The sequence below is a fragment of the Dasypus novemcinctus genome, chromosome 19 (assembly GCF_030445035.2).
Source record: "Dasypus novemcinctus isolate mDasNov1 chromosome 19, mDasNov1.1.hap2, whole genome shotgun sequence".
Lineage (NCBI taxonomy): Eukaryota > Metazoa > Chordata > Mammalia > Cingulata > Dasypodidae > Dasypus > Dasypus novemcinctus.
In genome coordinates this window covers 50,325,431-50,342,873 of record NC_080691.1, presented here as the reverse complement: position 1 = coordinate 50,342,873, position 17,443 = coordinate 50,325,431, and the positions used below count along the sequence as shown (strand labels likewise).

The 17,443-nt window shown below is 44.9% G+C and overlaps 1 protein-coding gene across 5 annotated transcripts in view; it reads right to left on the bottom strand.

Annotated features, from left to right (window-relative positions):
• Positions 1-708: 708 nt before the first annotated feature.
• The window catches only part of LOC101416250 (cationic amino acid transporter 4-like), a 31,263-nt gene continuing 14,528 nt past the window's right edge, over positions 709-17,443 (bottom strand). For 2 of the 5 annotated variants that reach the window (XM_058281781.2, XM_058281782.2), the window contains 4 exons: positions 9,824-9,975; positions 8,922-9,550; positions 8,595-8,691; positions 709-8,468 (listed from right to left, as the gene is read on the bottom strand). In XM_058281781.2, the coding sequence (XP_058137764.1) occupies positions 8,026-8,468; positions 8,595-8,691; positions 8,922-9,550; positions 9,824-9,975 (1,321 nt within the window). In that variant the 3' untranslated portion in view covers positions 709-8,025. Of the gene's footprint in view, positions 8,488-8,584; positions 8,692-8,921; positions 9,551-9,823; positions 11,575-17,443 lie in introns of all 5 variants that reach the window. The other 3 variants (XM_058281778.2, XM_058281780.2, XM_058281779.2) reach the window with 3 other exon arrangements.

The following is a 17,443-nucleotide window of genomic DNA, read 5'->3' as shown; positions in this document are numbered from 1 at the left end:
GTAGAATTCTAGTTTTTGAGATGTTAAATTTGTTGGTTCAGTCTCTTTCGGGGTTTCACTGTTTTTGATGAAAATTCTTCATCCTCATCTTATTCTTTGCTAAGTAATAGGTCTTTTCATTTCCCTGCTTATTCTTAGTGGTTCTACACAATTTCATTGTCATATGTCTTGGTGTTGTTTTCTTTGCTTGAGGCTTATTGAACATCTTGGATTGGTGAGTTTATAATGTTCATGAAATTTGAGAATTTTTCATCTCTTAATTCTTAAGTCATTTTTTCTGCCCTCCTCTCTTTTGAGCCTTTGAAGACTCTGAATTACACATGCAATAGGCAACTGGAAGTTGCCCACAGATCACTCACACTCTGTTTAGGTTTTTCCCCTTGTCTTTTCCTTTTGTGTTTCGTTTTGTAGAGTTCTTATTGTTATGTCTCCAAGACCTCAAATGTTTTTTTCTGGTCTTATGTGACATTAATCCCACTTAGGGTATTTTTCATTTCAGACATTGTATTTGTTTACCTTAGAAGTTTGATTTAGGTCTTTTTATATTATCCATGTCTCATTACCATGCTCATTCTTTCCTCTACCTTCTTGAACTATGGATATATATAAAATAGTTATTTTAGTGTCTCTGTTTCCTAACTCTATCATCTTTGTCACTTCTGAGTCTGTTTTTATTGATTGATTTTTCTCTTTATACTTTCCTTCTTCTTTTGAATACTTGGTAAGTTTTGATCAGATTCCAGACTTTATGAATTTTACATATTGGGTGTTAGATGCTTTTCCTGGTATTCCCTTAAACACTTTTTTTGATGCAATGAAGTTATCTGGAAACAGCTTGATCATTTCAAAGCTCTTTTTAAAGCTTTTTTAGGTGGGTCAGAAACAGCCTTTAGTTTAGTCCTAATTTGGCTGAACTCCTGAGGATATTATGAGAACCTGGATGCCAACAAACTAGACAACCTAGGTGAAATGGACAAATTCCTAGAAATGCACAACTTGTAACAACACTGATGTTACAAGAAATACAAGAACTAAACAAACCAATCCCATTTAAAGAGATTTAATCTGTCATCAAAAATTTCTCAACAAAGGTAAGTTTAGGACCAGATGACTTCATAGGTGGATTCTACCAAGCATTTTGAGAAGAATTAACACCCATCGTGTTTAGACATTTCCAAAAAATTGAAACTGAGGGAAAATTACCCAAATCATTTCATGAAGCTGTGTTCACCCTGATCCCAAAGCCAGATAAAGGCCCTATCAGAAAATTATACACCAATCACTCTAATGAACATGGATGAAAAAATTTCTCAAAAAAATACTTGCAAATCGAATCCAACAGCACACCAAAAGACTGAACACATCACGACCAAGTGTGATTTATTCCTGGTATGCAAGGCTGGTTCAACATTAAAAAAAAAATCAATGTAATAACATAACAAACTGAGGGAAAAACCACATGATTGCAATTGATGCAGAAAAGGCATTCTACAAAATCCAGCATCCTTTCTTGATGAAAACACTTTAAAAGGTAGGAATAGAAAAAATTCCTCAATATGATAAAAGGCATATTTGAAAAATCCACAGCCAACATCGTACTCAATGGGGATAGGTTAAAAGCTTTCCTCTAACAGATGAGTTCAGTCAAGTGGCAGGATATGATATCACCACACAAAAATCAATAATGTTTTTATACATTAGTATTGAATAATCAGAGGAGGAGTTCAGGAAAAAAATTCCATTATCAATAGCAACAAAAGGACTCAAATACCTAGGAATTCAATTTCACCAAAGATGTAGAGATCTGTATTTAGAAAACTACAAAACAATGCTAAAAGCAATCAAAGAAGACCTAAAGAAATGGAAAGACATTCCATGCTCATGGATTGGAAGGCTAAATATTATGCAGATATCAATCCTATCCAAACTGATTTCATAGATTCAATACAATACCAGTCAAAACTCCAACAGCCTACTTTACAGAAATAGAAAAGGCAATTGCCAAACTCATTGGGAAGGAATACTTCACCCTAATAGCCAAAAGCATTCAAAAAAATAAAAAAAAAGAGTGATGTGGAGGAATTTCACTGCCTGGCCTTGAAAGAAAGCTACAGTGGTCAGAACGGCATGGTACTAGCATAAAAACAGACAACGGATTTTGGAGAACAAAGCAGGGATTTCATTTATCATCAAGAAACATCTCCTGGAGCCAAAGAAGCACCAAGGTGGTCCGGTGATAGTATCAGATGCTGAAAGATCAGTATAATCTCTGTGTGGAAGTTGTGGCCCCATCAAAGTGAAAGCTGAATCCATGGAAGATTCTGGAATTTCCCTAGAAATGGAAGCTGTGACAGTAAAGGAAGAATCAGAAGATCCTGTTCACTCTCAAATGCATCGTTCTTCAGAAGGCAATGAAGGAACAGAAAAAGAAGTGCCAGCTGAAGATTCTACTCAGCTGGTCACTTCAGAAACCAGCGAGGAACCAACTTCCAGGAAGATGGCAGACCAGAAAGATACCAGCCTCTCTTCTATCCCAGAAAAATAGCTAGAGGACAGTCAGAAAAAGCCTGGGGAAAAAAATGTTGTAGGGTTTAGTACACCATGGGAAGGCTGGATACAACCCTGAAGAAAAAGGGGCAAAGGAAAAGAATCATGATGGCAAAACTGAGTAAAAAGCTGCAGCTGCAACTGGAGGCATCCTCTGACACCCTATAGACACTTTTGAATTCTCAGGCCTCAGGGCCAGGGGCTACAGCAAAGTGGACCCAGGGATCTACTTCCTTAGGAAAGAAGAGGGAGAGGGATACAGTATAAGACTGGCTCAGCATTTTGTTGTTGTTGTTAAGGTACCAGGTCTGGAGATTGAACCTGGAACCTCATGTGTGGAAGGCGTGTGCTCAACCACTGAGCCATGTTGGCTTCCTTGACCTAGTTTTTTTTTCTTCCTCTCTCTCTCTCTCTTTTTTTATTAAATTGTCTCTTTTTTAAAAAGATACATAGATCACAAAATATGTTACATTAAAAAATATAAGGGAAGTGGATTTGGCCCAACAGATAGGACACCCACCTACCACATGGGAGGTCCAGCGTTCAAACTCAGGACCTCCTGACCCATGTGATGGGCTGGCCCACACGCAGTGCTGCTTGTGCACAAGGAGTGCCATGCCTCGCAGGGGTATCCCCTATGTAGGGGAGTCCCATGCGCAAGGAGTGCACCCTGTAAGGAGAGCCGCCCAGCATGGAAAAAGTGCAGCATGCTCAGGAGTGGTGCCACACACATGGAGAGCTGATGCAGCAAGATGACGCAACAATAACAACAACAAAAAATGAGACATAGGTTCTGGGTGCCACTGAAACAAGCGGACAAAGAACACACAGCAAATGGACATAGAGCAGACAACTGGGAGGAGGGGATGGGGAGAGAAATTTTTAAAACTCTTTAAAAATATATATGAGGTTCCCATATACCCCACCCCCTCACCACCACCCCCAATCCTCCATATCAACAACCTTTTTCATCATTGTGGCACATTCATTGCATTTGCTAAGTACATCTTGGAGTACTGCTGCACTGCATGGATTATAGTTTACATTGTAGTTTACTCTCTCCTCCAGTACATTCAGTGGGTTATGGCAGGATATATAATGTCCTGCATCTGCCCCTGCAATATCATTTAGGACAACTCGAAGTCCCAAAAATGCTCCCACATCTCATCTCTTCTTCCCTCTCCCTGCCCTCAGCAACTACTGTGGCCACTTGCTCCAGATCAATGCTACAGTTTCCACAAATTTCATCTGCTTTATTCCAGGAGTCCTTCCAGGCTGGGCGGGACCACACCGTTGTTTGCCTTGGGAGTCTGGTTGTTGAGGATGCAGAGGGGAGAGGAATTATTTCCTACCTGGGAAGAGAGAAGGCTGCTAGCAAAGGTTGGAGAACTACCTCTGAGAAAGTTTGAATTATGAGGCTCCTATTCTCCAGGTGGATCCTCTATCACATTGATCCAGTTCATGTTGCAGCCAACACACCCCAACCAGTCTCTGAACTGAGAGGGCTGTCAAAGAGTGCCATATTCTGGTGGAACAAGGAAGTGCACGTAAGGAAATTGAAATTAAATAAGTGAGGTTTCTCTGGCTTTTGCTGCCTCCCTCCCCAAGGCCCTTGGAAGCGTGTCTGCAACCCAATACTGGCTCCAGTGCCCAGATTTGAGGAACTAGCGGACAATGCTAAAGACCCAGAACAGGTTCAATCAAGAAGCAAAGAACAGCAGTAACACACAGCCTCCTGCCACTAAATCCCCATGAAAGAGAGAAATTGAGCATTTGAGTGAATTCACCATCCTAACCAGATGTTTATCAGCAAAACATTATAAGCCATACTATGAAATTTGAAGAAATGTCCCAAGCCTAGAAATATACCAAAGTCCCAGATAAGATACAGGATTTCTTTTTTAAGATGCAGATGTTTTTATTGGCCACCCATTCCCCAAAGGAATGTTTCTTGCTCCCTCAATGTATCAGAGATACAGGTGTCCATTATATATTAATAAATGGGACAATCCACCATGAAGAAACAACAGCCATAAATATATATGTATCTATCAGGGATGTCCCAAAATACATCAGGTGAACTCCGGCCAAACTTAAGGGAGAAACAGACATCCCTATAATAATCATTGTAGACTTCATCACCCCACTCACATCATTAGAACACCTAGACAGAAGATCAACAAGGAAACAGAAAAATTGAACAATATGATAAACAAGCTAGACCCAACAGACATATACACAAAATTGCACCCAAACTCAGCGGATTATACATTCTTTCAAGTGCTCATGGGTCTTTCTCCAGGATAGACCATGTTAGCACAAGGCATTTCTCAGTAAATACAAAAAGACTGAAATGATATAAAGCATTTTCACAGATTAGAATGGAATGAAACTCAAAATGAATGACAGGAAAGAGGTAAATTTGCAAATGTTTGGCGCTGAACAAAAGACACACCTAAATAATTACTGGGCCAAAGGAGAAATTACAAGTGAAATCATGAAAAATATATTCAGGTGAATGAAAACAAGAACAGAACTTAGCAAAACTTATGGGATACAGCATAGGCAACTCTGAGAGGGAAATTTATAACACTATAGACCTATATTTTTAAAAATGAAGAAAAAGGTGAAATCAAAGATCTAACCAAACAATGAGAAATGAAAAGAAGAGCAAACCATTCCCAACACAAGCAGAAGGAAAGAAATAATAAAGATTAGAGCAGAAATGATTGGTTCTGAGAACAATAAATGGAGAAAATCAACAAAAGCAAAAGCTGTTTTTTGAAAAGATCAGTAAAATTGACAAACCACTAGGTAGAGTAACGGAGAGAAAAAGAGAGAAGATGTAAGTAAATAAAATCAGAAATGAAAGAAGGGAAGTTACAACTGACCCCACAGAAATAAAAAGATTATAAGAGGATATTATAAAGAAACTGTACGCCAATGAACTAGAAAACCTAGATGAAATGGAAAAATTCCTAGAAATGCACAAACTACCTACATTGACACTACAAGAAATACAAGAAGTTAACAAACCAATTGCATTTAAAGAGATTGACTGAGTCTTTAAAAATCTTCCAACAGGGAAGCAGATAGACATAGGAGGTCTCAGGTTCAGTTCCTGGTGCTTCCTAAAGAAGATGGGCAAGACAGCAAGTTGATGTGATGGGCTGGCATGGCAAGCTCTCAAAAGACTATGCAACAGAGGCACAATGAGGAAACACATTGAGAGATACAATAAGTGGGATCAGAGGTGTCCCAAGTGATTGGGTGCCTCCCTCCCACATGTACGATCCAGGGTTTGGTTTCTGGTGCCTCCTAAAAAAAGACAAGTGCACAGCGAGCAATGAGCACAAACAACGAGGCAGGGGTCATACCCCTCTCTGCACACCCTTGCTCACCACCCTTATGTGGCTCCCAGTTCTCTCTCCTGCTTTTCATTCAGCCTTTGCATATACTCCTCCCTCCATCCCCCACCCCCACACCCAGCTCTATTACTTGCTGATCTTCACATACTTCAGTTGTCAGCTCAGAGGTCATATCTTTTAAGCTTTCCTTGGCCCCTCCTTGAGGCTCCTGCTGTCCTCAGGCTGCTTTGACATCCTGGTCACTGGGCAGGTAGGGGCCAGAGGGGACCAGTGGGGGAGACAGGGCTGGAGGCGTAGGGCCACAGGCACGACCAGAGGCTGGCTCAGCAAGGGTTTCTCTCTCTCTCAGACAGGGAGGTTTGGGCTCATTCCCACAACCCTCACTCTGGGCCGGGCATGGTGAGTGGCTGCCAGCTGCTCCCCATTGCTGCGGCACCTGTGTGCCCAAGCACCCTGTGCTTATGGGTGGTGTCTTGGGGTGCAGGTTGGGTTGGGGAGCTAGACTTGGGTCTGCCCTGCCTCTCCCAAGGTCACCTTCCTCTGTGATTTGCCGCTGCTGTATGTGAATGGAGGAGGCCATTTTTCCTGGAGGACCAAGTACAAGGAGGTGAGCTGCAGGCCTGCTGGGTGCTGAGGCTGCTGTGCTGGGGTGCTGTGCTCCCTGGGAGGATGGAGGCAAGAGCCCTGATCCGCTGTCCTTACCTGCAAGCAAAGGCCCCGAGTGTGACAGCTCACCTCGTGTGGACCCAGCTGTTTTTCACAACCCTGCAATAGGCTGCCCAGAGCCTTAGACAGGCCCAGCACCATCTCCACCCCCAGCCAAATGGTGACACCAGGGGTCCGGGCTCTGTTCCCACCACCAGCCCATGTCTGAGGCCTGGGGCTGTTCTCTCCTGGGTCAGGGGTCTGGGAGGGTGGGGGACCTCAGGGACAAAAGACCAGCACCCTCACACCCCCAGGAAGACTCTCTTTCCCTCCCACCCCGACTGCAGTCTTGGCAGGTGCTCTCCAGTGGGAGCCACAGAGTCATCTGTTTCCATACAGAGACCTACTGTGAAGCCTTAGAGGCAGGGAGAGCCTGGGGCACCTGCTTCTCTGGATGTTGCTGGCAGGGTGTTCTCCCAACTTGTCACCCCTGTCTCCCATAGGCACCGCCCACTGGCTGTTGTGGACTCCACCCTTTGAACTCTCCTTCCCTGGGGTCCGTGCAACCTGAGCCCAGGCAGGGTAGCAAAAGGCCACCCAGGGCAGGTCTCATCCAGCTTTGGGGCTCGTCTGCAAATGGAGGTGGGGGTAGCACCTGCTAAGCTTAGAAGCATGAGCCGTTTTTCTGGGGGCCACGCTAGGTACGGGAGGGGTGGGGGGGAGGAGAGGGAAGAGGGGCTGTGTTGGTGGTCACTGAGCACTTTGGGGACCTTTCATGTGAGTCCTTGGTAACCCCCAGCCCAGCCCCACCCTGCCCCTTGGGCTTCCTGGGAGCCCTGAGGAAAGGTACCGAGTGCATCTGGAATTCACTGCTGCCCCAGGCCAAGCCTAGGAACCTGTCTGGGCAGCTGCCCCACATACCCTGGGGCGCCTATAGTTGGGAGGCCCAGGCCCGCCAGATGGAAGAACTATGTGGATGGAATGCTACCATAGGTCTTCAGAGGGACAGACCCACCCCCAGCTGGCTGGCCAGATTCCAGGTCTGGAACCATTTCCTGGGGCCCAGTCCCGCCTGCCAGAGAAGAAAGATCCTTATTGCCTCAGGGTCAACAGGCACACACCCTACTTCTTGGAGTCCTGGGAAGCCAAAGGTTCTCTGGGAGTCACAGCCTTAGGCCAGTGCCTTTACTCCCTGGATCTGCTCCTGGGGGACATGGAGGGAGTCTTGGCATGGGTGCTGACCCCACTTCTGTCATGGGCCCCTTGGCCCTTGGAGACACGGCCCATGCCTGCCTTGCATGCCTCCCTTCTGAGCTGGGCAGAGGGCACTGGCCTGGCCCAGCCCTGACCTCCACTTTTGCAGAGCTTTTGGCATCTCTGTTGTGCCTTGTGGCAATCAGTTGGTTCCCAGGGATAGGTGAAGACTCAGTGCCACAATGAATGCCACAGTAGACACAGCAGCAGATCACTCAGATGGCCGAGTAGGTTTTATTTTAGATCTCACAGCACTGTGGGCTTCTTTCCTGCCCGTTCGGCTTCTTGGCCTGTGGCTAGAGCTTGTCACAGTCTTCTGGGAGGTGCTTGGTAAAGAGTCCACACCACCAGCGCTGGCCATGGCCGGATCCCCAAGGACCCAGAACTCGGTGCCATCAGGTGAGGGCCTGAGGTCCGGAGGCTCCCCACCCACAGCAGCCCAAGCTGCCCAGGACAGAAGCGGCATGGGCACTGGCAGGCCACGGGCAGCCTCATGGCCCAACAGGCTGCTCTGTGCAGTCAGGCTCCTGGGCAGGTGGCTGCACGGCCTGCACCATCTCCTCCAGGCTGCACTGGGCAACACCATAAGGTGTGTGCAAGCTGGCCTGCTCCTGTGGCTCCTGCAGGTTCTCCTTGCTGTGCCGCATGCCATAGCTGAAATACATAGCAAGTCCTGCGGCAGTGGGAGGGGTCTGAGAGACAGGTCCCAGCCTTCATGGCCCTCTTCCCACCACCTGCTCAGCATCCCGACCTCCCATGCCCCACCTCACCTCAACTCACCAATCAGCAGCCAGACGAAAAAACACAGCCAGGGCAGGTAGCTTAGCTTCAGCATGAGGAGGATACTCAAAGCTGGTGTCAGGGGCACCATGGGTACCTGAGGGGACAACAGCTGAGCTGTGGGGAAGATCGGCTGGCCGAGGGCCTTGTTTTCTTCCTTGGGAGATTTGGGAGGCATGTGCCCACCCACCATGCAGAAAGGGGATGGGATGCAGTGGCATCCCCAGCCCTCCAAGTCCTCCTCCTTCATTCTGCAGTGGCAGAATCTGGCGATGGAGCCAGCTGAACTACGAGCAAGGGGGTGGAGAGGGTGGGTTGGGGCGGTACCTGGAAGGTATCCTGTAGGCGCTCCTGCTGGTGGGCCGCCAGGATGGTGAGACTGAGCAGAAAGGTGACCCCGCTGAGCAGGGACAGCAGGATGAAACCCCAGTGTGGGAGGTGCAGGGCCGAGTTCCCAAAGATAAGCACGCCGCTCAGGGTGATAGCAGAGGCCACCAGGAGGCTGAGCACCCAAGCCATGGTGGTTCTGTGGCCGCACTCACCCAGGAAGCCCAGGCAGGGCCTCAGGGCCGGCCTCAACTGACCAGGCTCGGGACCTGAGGCATGCTCATTCCCCACCAGCTGGAGGGGCACTGAGGAGTTGGCCTCAGGCTCAGAGCTGACTGGGCACAGGGACCTGGGTGGAGAGGTCTTCTGGAAGTGCAGCCTTATGGTGCTGGTGGCCATGAAGGTGTAGGTGAGCAGCGCCCCGAAGGAGATGAACTGCACCAGTGCATAGAAGTCCAGCACCAGCACTAGGAGGGCCGTGAGGACCCCAAACACTAGGGTGCCCACCACGGGGGCCTGAATCCTGGGGTGCACATGGGCAAATACCTGGAAGAACAGCCTGTTGGCTGCCATGGCATAGATCAAGCGAGGCAGGAAGAAGAGGATGCTGTGCAGGACCATGATGATGGCTGCAGTAGAGGGGTGGGAGTGAGGGGCCCGTCAGCAAGGGTGTGTGAGCCTGGCTGGGTGTGGGTGATAAGTCACCTCCCACCCAGTGTCAGTCACAGGCCCGTTGGAGAATTTGGGGAAGGTGGTGAGTGGGAGTGGGGGATTCTCTCATAATCAGAGCCCTCCTGGGACAGTTACACAGCAGGGGTCAACCCAGGAAGCCCAGGACGTGAGGCTGCCTCTCTCCCCACCACCCCACCCAGTTCCCACCCTGCAAGATGCTGCTTCCTCACCGCAGAAGGAGCCCACAGCCACAATGAAGCCAGCCCAGCTGTAGCCCCACTGGTAGAAGGCATCGGCGAGCGCTGAGACTGGGTCGAGTCTGTGCCAGGGAACCATGAGGGTAAGCACGGTAGAGACCAGGATGTAGGCTGTGGTCACCAGGCTGAAAGAGATGGCGATGGCCATGGGCACGGCCTTCTGCGGGTTCCGAGCTTTCTTGTTAGAGGCGGTGATGATGTTGAAGCCCTTGAAGGAATGGAAGCAGATGGCGGTGCCAGCCATGATGCCCGAGAAGCCGAAGGGTGCAAAGCTGCCCTCCTCAGTGCTCCAGTTTTCCAGACTGGCCAGGGAGAAGCCCAGGGTGACAATAAAGATGATGACACAGAAGCTGACGACTGTGAAGGTGTAGTTGAACCAGGAGGAGATGTGGGCTCCACAGGAGAGAAAGGCAGAGACAAGAAGAATGATGCCAGAGGCCAGGAAGTCTGGGTATGGGGCCAGGAAGGGCACCTGCCAGGTGCTTATGTGGGTCTCAGTGAAGTAGCGAATTTTGTGATCAAACATGGTGTCCAGGTAGCCACTGCAGGCCTGCGCCGCAAGGGCACCATCGAGGAGGTCCTCAAGCAGTACAGTCCAGCCAACGCTAAGCCCACTCTTGATATAGATGTGGAGTGGACACAATCATTCCAAGGTCCACAGGATGGAGGAATAGAATATGGATTAGAGTGGACTTACTGATACTTTATTCATGAACTATTGTGATTAGTAATCGAAGAAAATGTGGCATTGGTGTGGAGAAAGTGGCCATCGTGGCTGCTGGGGGTGGGGAATGGGAGGAAGAGATGAGATGTGGAGGTGTTTTTGGGACTTGAAGCTGTCCTGGGTGATGCTGCAGGGACAGTTACTGGGCATTGTATGTCCTCCCATGGTCCACTGGGTGGACTGTGGGAGTGTGGGCTATGATGTGGACCATTGACCATGAGGTGCAGCGGTGCTTAGAGATGTGTTCACCAAATGCAATGAATGTCTCATGATGATGGAGGAGATTGTTTCTGTAGGGGGGGAGTGGGTTGAATGGGTGGGGGGTATATGGGGACCTCATATTTTTTTAATGTAATATTAAAAAAATAAAGACAAAAAAAAAAAAAGACACTCCATGAAAAGAGTAATCAAAAGTGAGCAGGAATCATTATATTATTCTCATACAAAATACACTTTATTTTTTTTAAGCTTTATTTTATTTCTCACCCTCCCATTCCCTCGTTGTCTGCTCTCTGTGTCCATTCACTGTGTGTTCTTCTGTGTCTGCTTGTATTCTCATTAGGCGCTCCAGGAACTGATCCTGGGACCTTCCTGAGTGGGAGAGAGGCAATTACTCTCTTGTGCCACCTCAACTCCCTGTTCTGCTATGTCTTCTTATTTTCTCTCCTCTGTGTCTCTTGTTGCATCATCTTGTAGCACCAGCTCTCCGCATTGGCCAGCACTTCTGCATGGCATGGCTTTCCTGTGCTGGGTGGCATTCCCACACAGGGCGGCACTCCTGCGCAGGGCGACACCCCATGTGGGCCAGCTCACTGCATGGGCCAGCTTGCCCTTACCAGGAGTCCCTGAGCATTGAACTCTGGACCTCCTATATGGTAGATGGGAACCTAATTGGTTGAGCCATATCCATTTCCCTAAAATACACTTTAAGTAAAAAGATCGGGGAGCGAATGTGGCTCAAATAGTTGAACTCCCACCTCCTACATGTTCCTGGTGCCTCCTGAAAAAACAAAAACAAACAAATAGCAAAAAAAAAACAACTCAACTCAGGGAAGTCGATGTGGCTCAGTGGTTGAGTCCTGGCTTCTCACATATGAGGTGTTGGGTTCAATCCCTGGCCCCCAGTATCTCAAAAAAAAAAAAAAAATTACACAAGACTAAGAAGGGTATTATATATTGATAAAAAATTCAGTCCAACAAGGTATAACTATTATTAACATATGTGCAGCTCACAACAGAGTCCCAAAAATATGATGCTAAAATGGAAAAAATTAGAAGAAATAATGCTGCAATAAAAGTTGGAAACTTCAATACACCACTTTCAATAATTAACAGAGCATCTAAACAGAAAACCAATAAGGAAATAGAGGACTTGATCAACATTATTAACCAGTTAGACATACTGGACGTATTTAGTACACTCCACCCAAGAGCAGAATGCACATTCTTCTCAAAGACCCATGGAACATTTTCCAGGATACACCACACATGAGGCCACAAATAAAATCTTCATAAGTTTTAAAACATTGAAATCACACAAACTATCTTCTCAGACCACAAATGAATAAAGCTAGAAATCAATAATAGATGGAAAACTGGAAAATTTAAAAACACATGGAAATTAAATATCACACTATTAACCAATCGATGGGTCAAAGAATAAGTCACAAAGGAAATTAGGAAATACCTTGAATTGAATGAAAATAAAAACACAACATACCAAAACATATGAGATGAAGGGAAGGCAATACTCAGAGGCAAATTTATAGCTCTAAACGTCTACATTGAAAAACAAAGGTTGCAAATCAATAATCTAACTTCAGGAAGCAGATGTGGCTCGAGCAGCTAGGCACCCGCCTACCACAGGGGAGGTCCCAGGTTCAATTTCCAGTGCTTCCTAAAGAAGATGAGAAAGACAGCAAGCTGACACAATGGGCTTGTGCGGTGAGCTGACACAATAAGGAGACAAAATGAGAGACCCAAGAAGCATGGAGTACAGGTGGCTCAAATGATTGGATGCCTCCCTCCCACATAGGAGGTCCTGGGTTCAGTTCCCAGTGCCTCCTAAAAAGATGACTGTTGCAGGAACCTGTTGAATGCAGAAGTGAAAAGAAAAACACAAAAGACACAACACGATGGGGCTCAGGGGACCATCATCTCCAAAGAAATGAGGTTTAATGTGACTAGAAGGTATCCAACACTCTTCTCCATCCTTTGTAATAACAAGAGCATACCCTTGACCCCACACTTTTACCATAACAGGATACCATGTATTATCTAAAAGCCTTTTATAATATATCAGTTGTTGAAGATTTTTTACAGGGTCCTGATTTTTCTTCCCAGAACCATCCAGCTGCTGATGTATGAATATTAGTCTGAATGTTAAGAACGTTCAGAGTGCAAAGGGCTTTGCTTAATATAACTGCTGGCAGAAAATCATTAATTAAACCCATCTCTGTTATGCCTATGGGGGATGCCCCTTCAGAGGACAAGCAGACACCGAGAGTACACAACAGAGACACAGAAATCAGACAGTGAGTGCAGACAATGTGTGGGGGGATAATAATAAATAAATAAATAAATAAATAAATAAGCAAATAAACGAATACCTTACTTCATACCTAAAGAAACTGAAAAAGAAGACCAAACTAAACCCAAAGTTAGTAGAAAGAAGGACACAGTAAAGAGTAGAGTGGAGATAAATGAAAGAAAGACTAAAAACAATACAGAGAATCAATAAATCAAAGTTTGGGTTTTTGAAAATATCAACAAAATTGATAAACCTTTAGCCAGATTGACAAAAAGAAAGAGAGAACACAAAAAAACTAAAACTAGGAATGAAAGTTTAGACATTACTATGACCTTACTGGAAATAAAACGTTTTTAAAAGGGCACTAGGAACAATTATAGCCCAACAAAGTAAAAATCTGGATAAACAGACCAATTCCTTGAAATATACAAATTACCTAATCTGTTGTGAGAATAGAAAATCTCTACAGACCTATAACAAGAAAAGAGATTGAATCAATAATTTTAAAACCGCCCTAACAAAGAAAAGACAATTACCAGATGGTTTCACTGCTAAATTCCACTGAGCATTTAAAAAATATTTAACACCAATCATTCTCCAACTCTTCCAAAAAGTGGAACAGGAGGGATTACTTCCTAACTGATTCTATGAGGCTGGCATTAGTCTGATACCAAAGAAAGATAAAGACAACACAGTAAAAGAAAATTACAGACCAATATCCTTATGAATATAGATGAAAAAATCCTCAACAAAACACTGGCAAACTGAATACAACAGTATATTAAAAGGATTACACACTATAGTCAAGTGGAATGTATTGGTTCAACATAAGAAAATTAATCAAGGTAATACCACACATTTATAGAATGAGAAAAAAATACATGATCATCTCAATTTGTACAGAAATGGCATTTGACAACATTCAACATCTTTTCATGATAAAAACACTCAGAAAACTAGGAGTAGAAGGAATCTCTCAAAAAGATAAAAAAAAACAATTTTTAAAAAAAGAAGGGACATCTCTCAACATGATAAAGAGCATTTACAAAAAAACCTACAGTAAATATCATACTCAATGGTGAAAAACTGAAAGCTTTCCCCCTAAGATCAGAAATGAGACAAGTATACCTGCTATCACCACTGTTATTCAACATTCTACTGGAAATTCTAACCAGAGTAATCAGGCAAACTGGAAAGGAAGAAATCAAACTATCCCTATTCAGAGATGATATGATCCTATAAATAAGAAATCCTAAAGAATTCACAAGAAAGCTGCTAGAATAGACAAAATTAGCAAAGTTGAAGGATACAAGATAAACATACAGAAGTCAGTTGGGTTTTTAAAGACCAGCAGTGGACAATCTGTTAAGGAAATCATTAAATAACTCTATTTACAACAGCAATTAAAAACAAAAACCAAAAACTAGATGTGACAGTTTGAAACTGGGTATAACCCAGATAATTATATCCTTAGGGTTAATCCCTTCCTGTGGGAGTGAGACTCTTTGATTGGATTGGATTGGACTCAGTTGGGGGGCGTTTGGATTACTTAAGTGAGGTGTGACCCAGGGTGGGTCTTGGTCCTCTTGCTGAATTCCTTTATAAGCAGAGGACTGAAAGCAGCAGACACACAGAAAAAGGTAACGGAGACAGAAAAATCCTGCATGGCTGAGAGGTCCAAGAGAGAGGAGGCTAGAATCAGTAGAGTATAGTCTCAGAAAGAAGCCCAGGAGAGACTCAAAGTGAAGAGGTCTAGAAGAGAGGGAAGAGACAAGCAATATGCCTGATTGCCCACATCTGAGGTCAGGGAGAAATTAAGACTGAAGAAGGCAGAGACCCGGATGACCAGGTGCCTCCATATGTCTTCCCATGTGGAAGGAATCCAGGATTGCCAGCAACCAACCTTCAGTAAGAGAGCATCTCTGATGATGCTTTGATTTGGATACTTTCATAGCCTAAGAACTACATACTTTTAACCTAATAAATTCCCATTATAAAAGCCACCCCATTTTTGGTATATTTCTCCCAGCAGCCTTTGCAACCTAAAAGACTAGGAATAAATTTAACCAAGGAGGTGAAAGACTTGTACACTGAAAACTAAAAAACATTGCTCACAGAAATTAAAGAAGATCTAAGTAAATGGAAAGACATCCCACGTTCATGGGTTGGTAAAATTAATATTGTTAAGATGTCAGTACTACCTAAAACAATTTACAGATTCAGTGTACTCCCTATCAAAATTCCAGCATCCTCATTTGCAGAAATAGAAAAGCTCATATGAAAATTTATATGCAATTGCAAGGGACCTTGACTGGTCAAATCAGTCTTTAACAAGAAGAACAAAGTTGGAGAACTTAAACTTCACACAAAACATACTATAAACCTAGAGTAACTATGTGGTGCTGCCATAAAGACAGACATACAGACCAATGGAATAGAATGCTGAATGCAGAGATAAATCCACACATTCTACAGGCAGCTGATTTTTTAACAATTGTGCTGAGTTCATTCAACAGGGAAAGAATAGTTTTTTCAATGTATGGTACTGCAACAACTGGAAATCAACATGCAAAAAAAAAATGAATGTGTACCCCTATCTCTCACCATACACAAAAATTAATTCAAAATGGATCAATGACCTAAATAGCAGAGCAAATACCATAAAACTTGTACAAGAAAACATAGGGAAATATTTTCACAGCTTGGAAATAGGTACTGGAGTTTTACATTTTACACTCAAATCATAAGAAACAAATGAAAAAATAGATTAAATGGGCTTCATCAAAATTAAAATATTTTCTGCATTGTAGTACATATTATTTTCAAAAAAGTAAAATCATAACTTACAGAATGGTAGAGAATATTTGTCAGCTATGTCTCTGATAAGGGTTTAATATCCAAAATATATGAAGAATTCCGACAACTCAACAAGAAAAAGACAAACACCCCAATTTAAAAGGAGGCCAAGAATGTGAATAGGTATTTCTCCAAAAGAAGAAATTCAAATGGTGTTTAAGTTTCCTCATTGCTAAAGCAAACATCTTACAATGGGTTAGCTTAAACTATGGGAATTTATTGGCCCACACTTTTGAGGCTAGGAGAAGTCCAATATAAGGCATCATGAAGGTGATGTTTTCTCCCAGAAGACACCGGTGTTCTGCAGTAGACTGATGTTGCTGCCTGTGGTCCTTGGTCCATGGCTTTTCTGTCATGGCAATTCCCATGGCAGCCTCTCCTGGCTTCTCTTTTTCTTCTGGGTTTCATTAATGTTCAACTTCTGGCTACACCCTCTGGCTTTTTCTCTCTGTGTGAACGTCCCTATAAGGTCTTCAGTAATAGGATCAAGATCCACCCTGATTCAGCTGAGCCATACCTTAACTGAAGTAACCTCATCCAAAAATCCTATTTACAAGGGTTCACACACACAGTAATAGATGAAGTTTAAGAATATATTTTCTAGTTGAGAGAGGGGTGGGGCAAGATGGTGGTTGAGTGAGTGCACCTTATAGTCTCTCCTGCAAAGAAGCAGCTGGGCAGCGTTGGAAATTCTTCAGGACCAGGCTCTTTCGGGACTTCGTAGGGCAGGAGGTGTCTGGACATCAATTTGGTGGGAAGGTAACAGAGAAAATTTGTGTAAAAGATAAAACTGAGGCTCTCTTGCACGGAGTTGGGGGCTGCAAGCAGGACCCTCCCCACTGGGGCAGCAAGAGTCACAGCACTGGTGTCTCGGCGGTGATTCCTGGAGGCTCTGTGGTGCTGGGGAATTTGTGAGCCCTGGGCAGGCTGTTTTGGGGCTTAAGGAGCAAGAGCTCTTCGCAAACCAATTTGGTGGGACAGACAGGAGTTTTTTGTGAGGCAGGGAATTTTTTATTTCGGACATGAGTGGTGGCGCTTCTGGCTAGAGCCTGGCCCCCAAGGCCAGCTGCCGATCTGCAGTGGCCTTAAATCGCAAGTAGTGAAAAGACGTCACCAGGAGGCTGTTTCAGGGGCTTGCCGGGTGGGAGGTGTCTGGAAGCCGATTAGGGGAATCTTCTGCAAGGCATGGGATTTTTGGTTTCAGACACTGATATTAGCACTTCCAGGTAGAACCCTGCCCCCTAGGCCTGGCTGCTGATCTGCAGCATCCTTAAATTGGCTGCAATATAGAGGCGCCCCCAACTGGCTGTTTTGGGAGCTTGCAGGGCGGGAGGTGTCCTGAAGTTGAATTGGAGATACAGCCACAGAAGAGACCCTAGTGAGAGGGGGAACTGCGGGTTTCTGACACATAGGTCAGAGTTTGCAGATGTGACCTCCCCCATAGGGCTGGCACCCAGCTGTGGGGATCCCTGAAGGCTGTGTT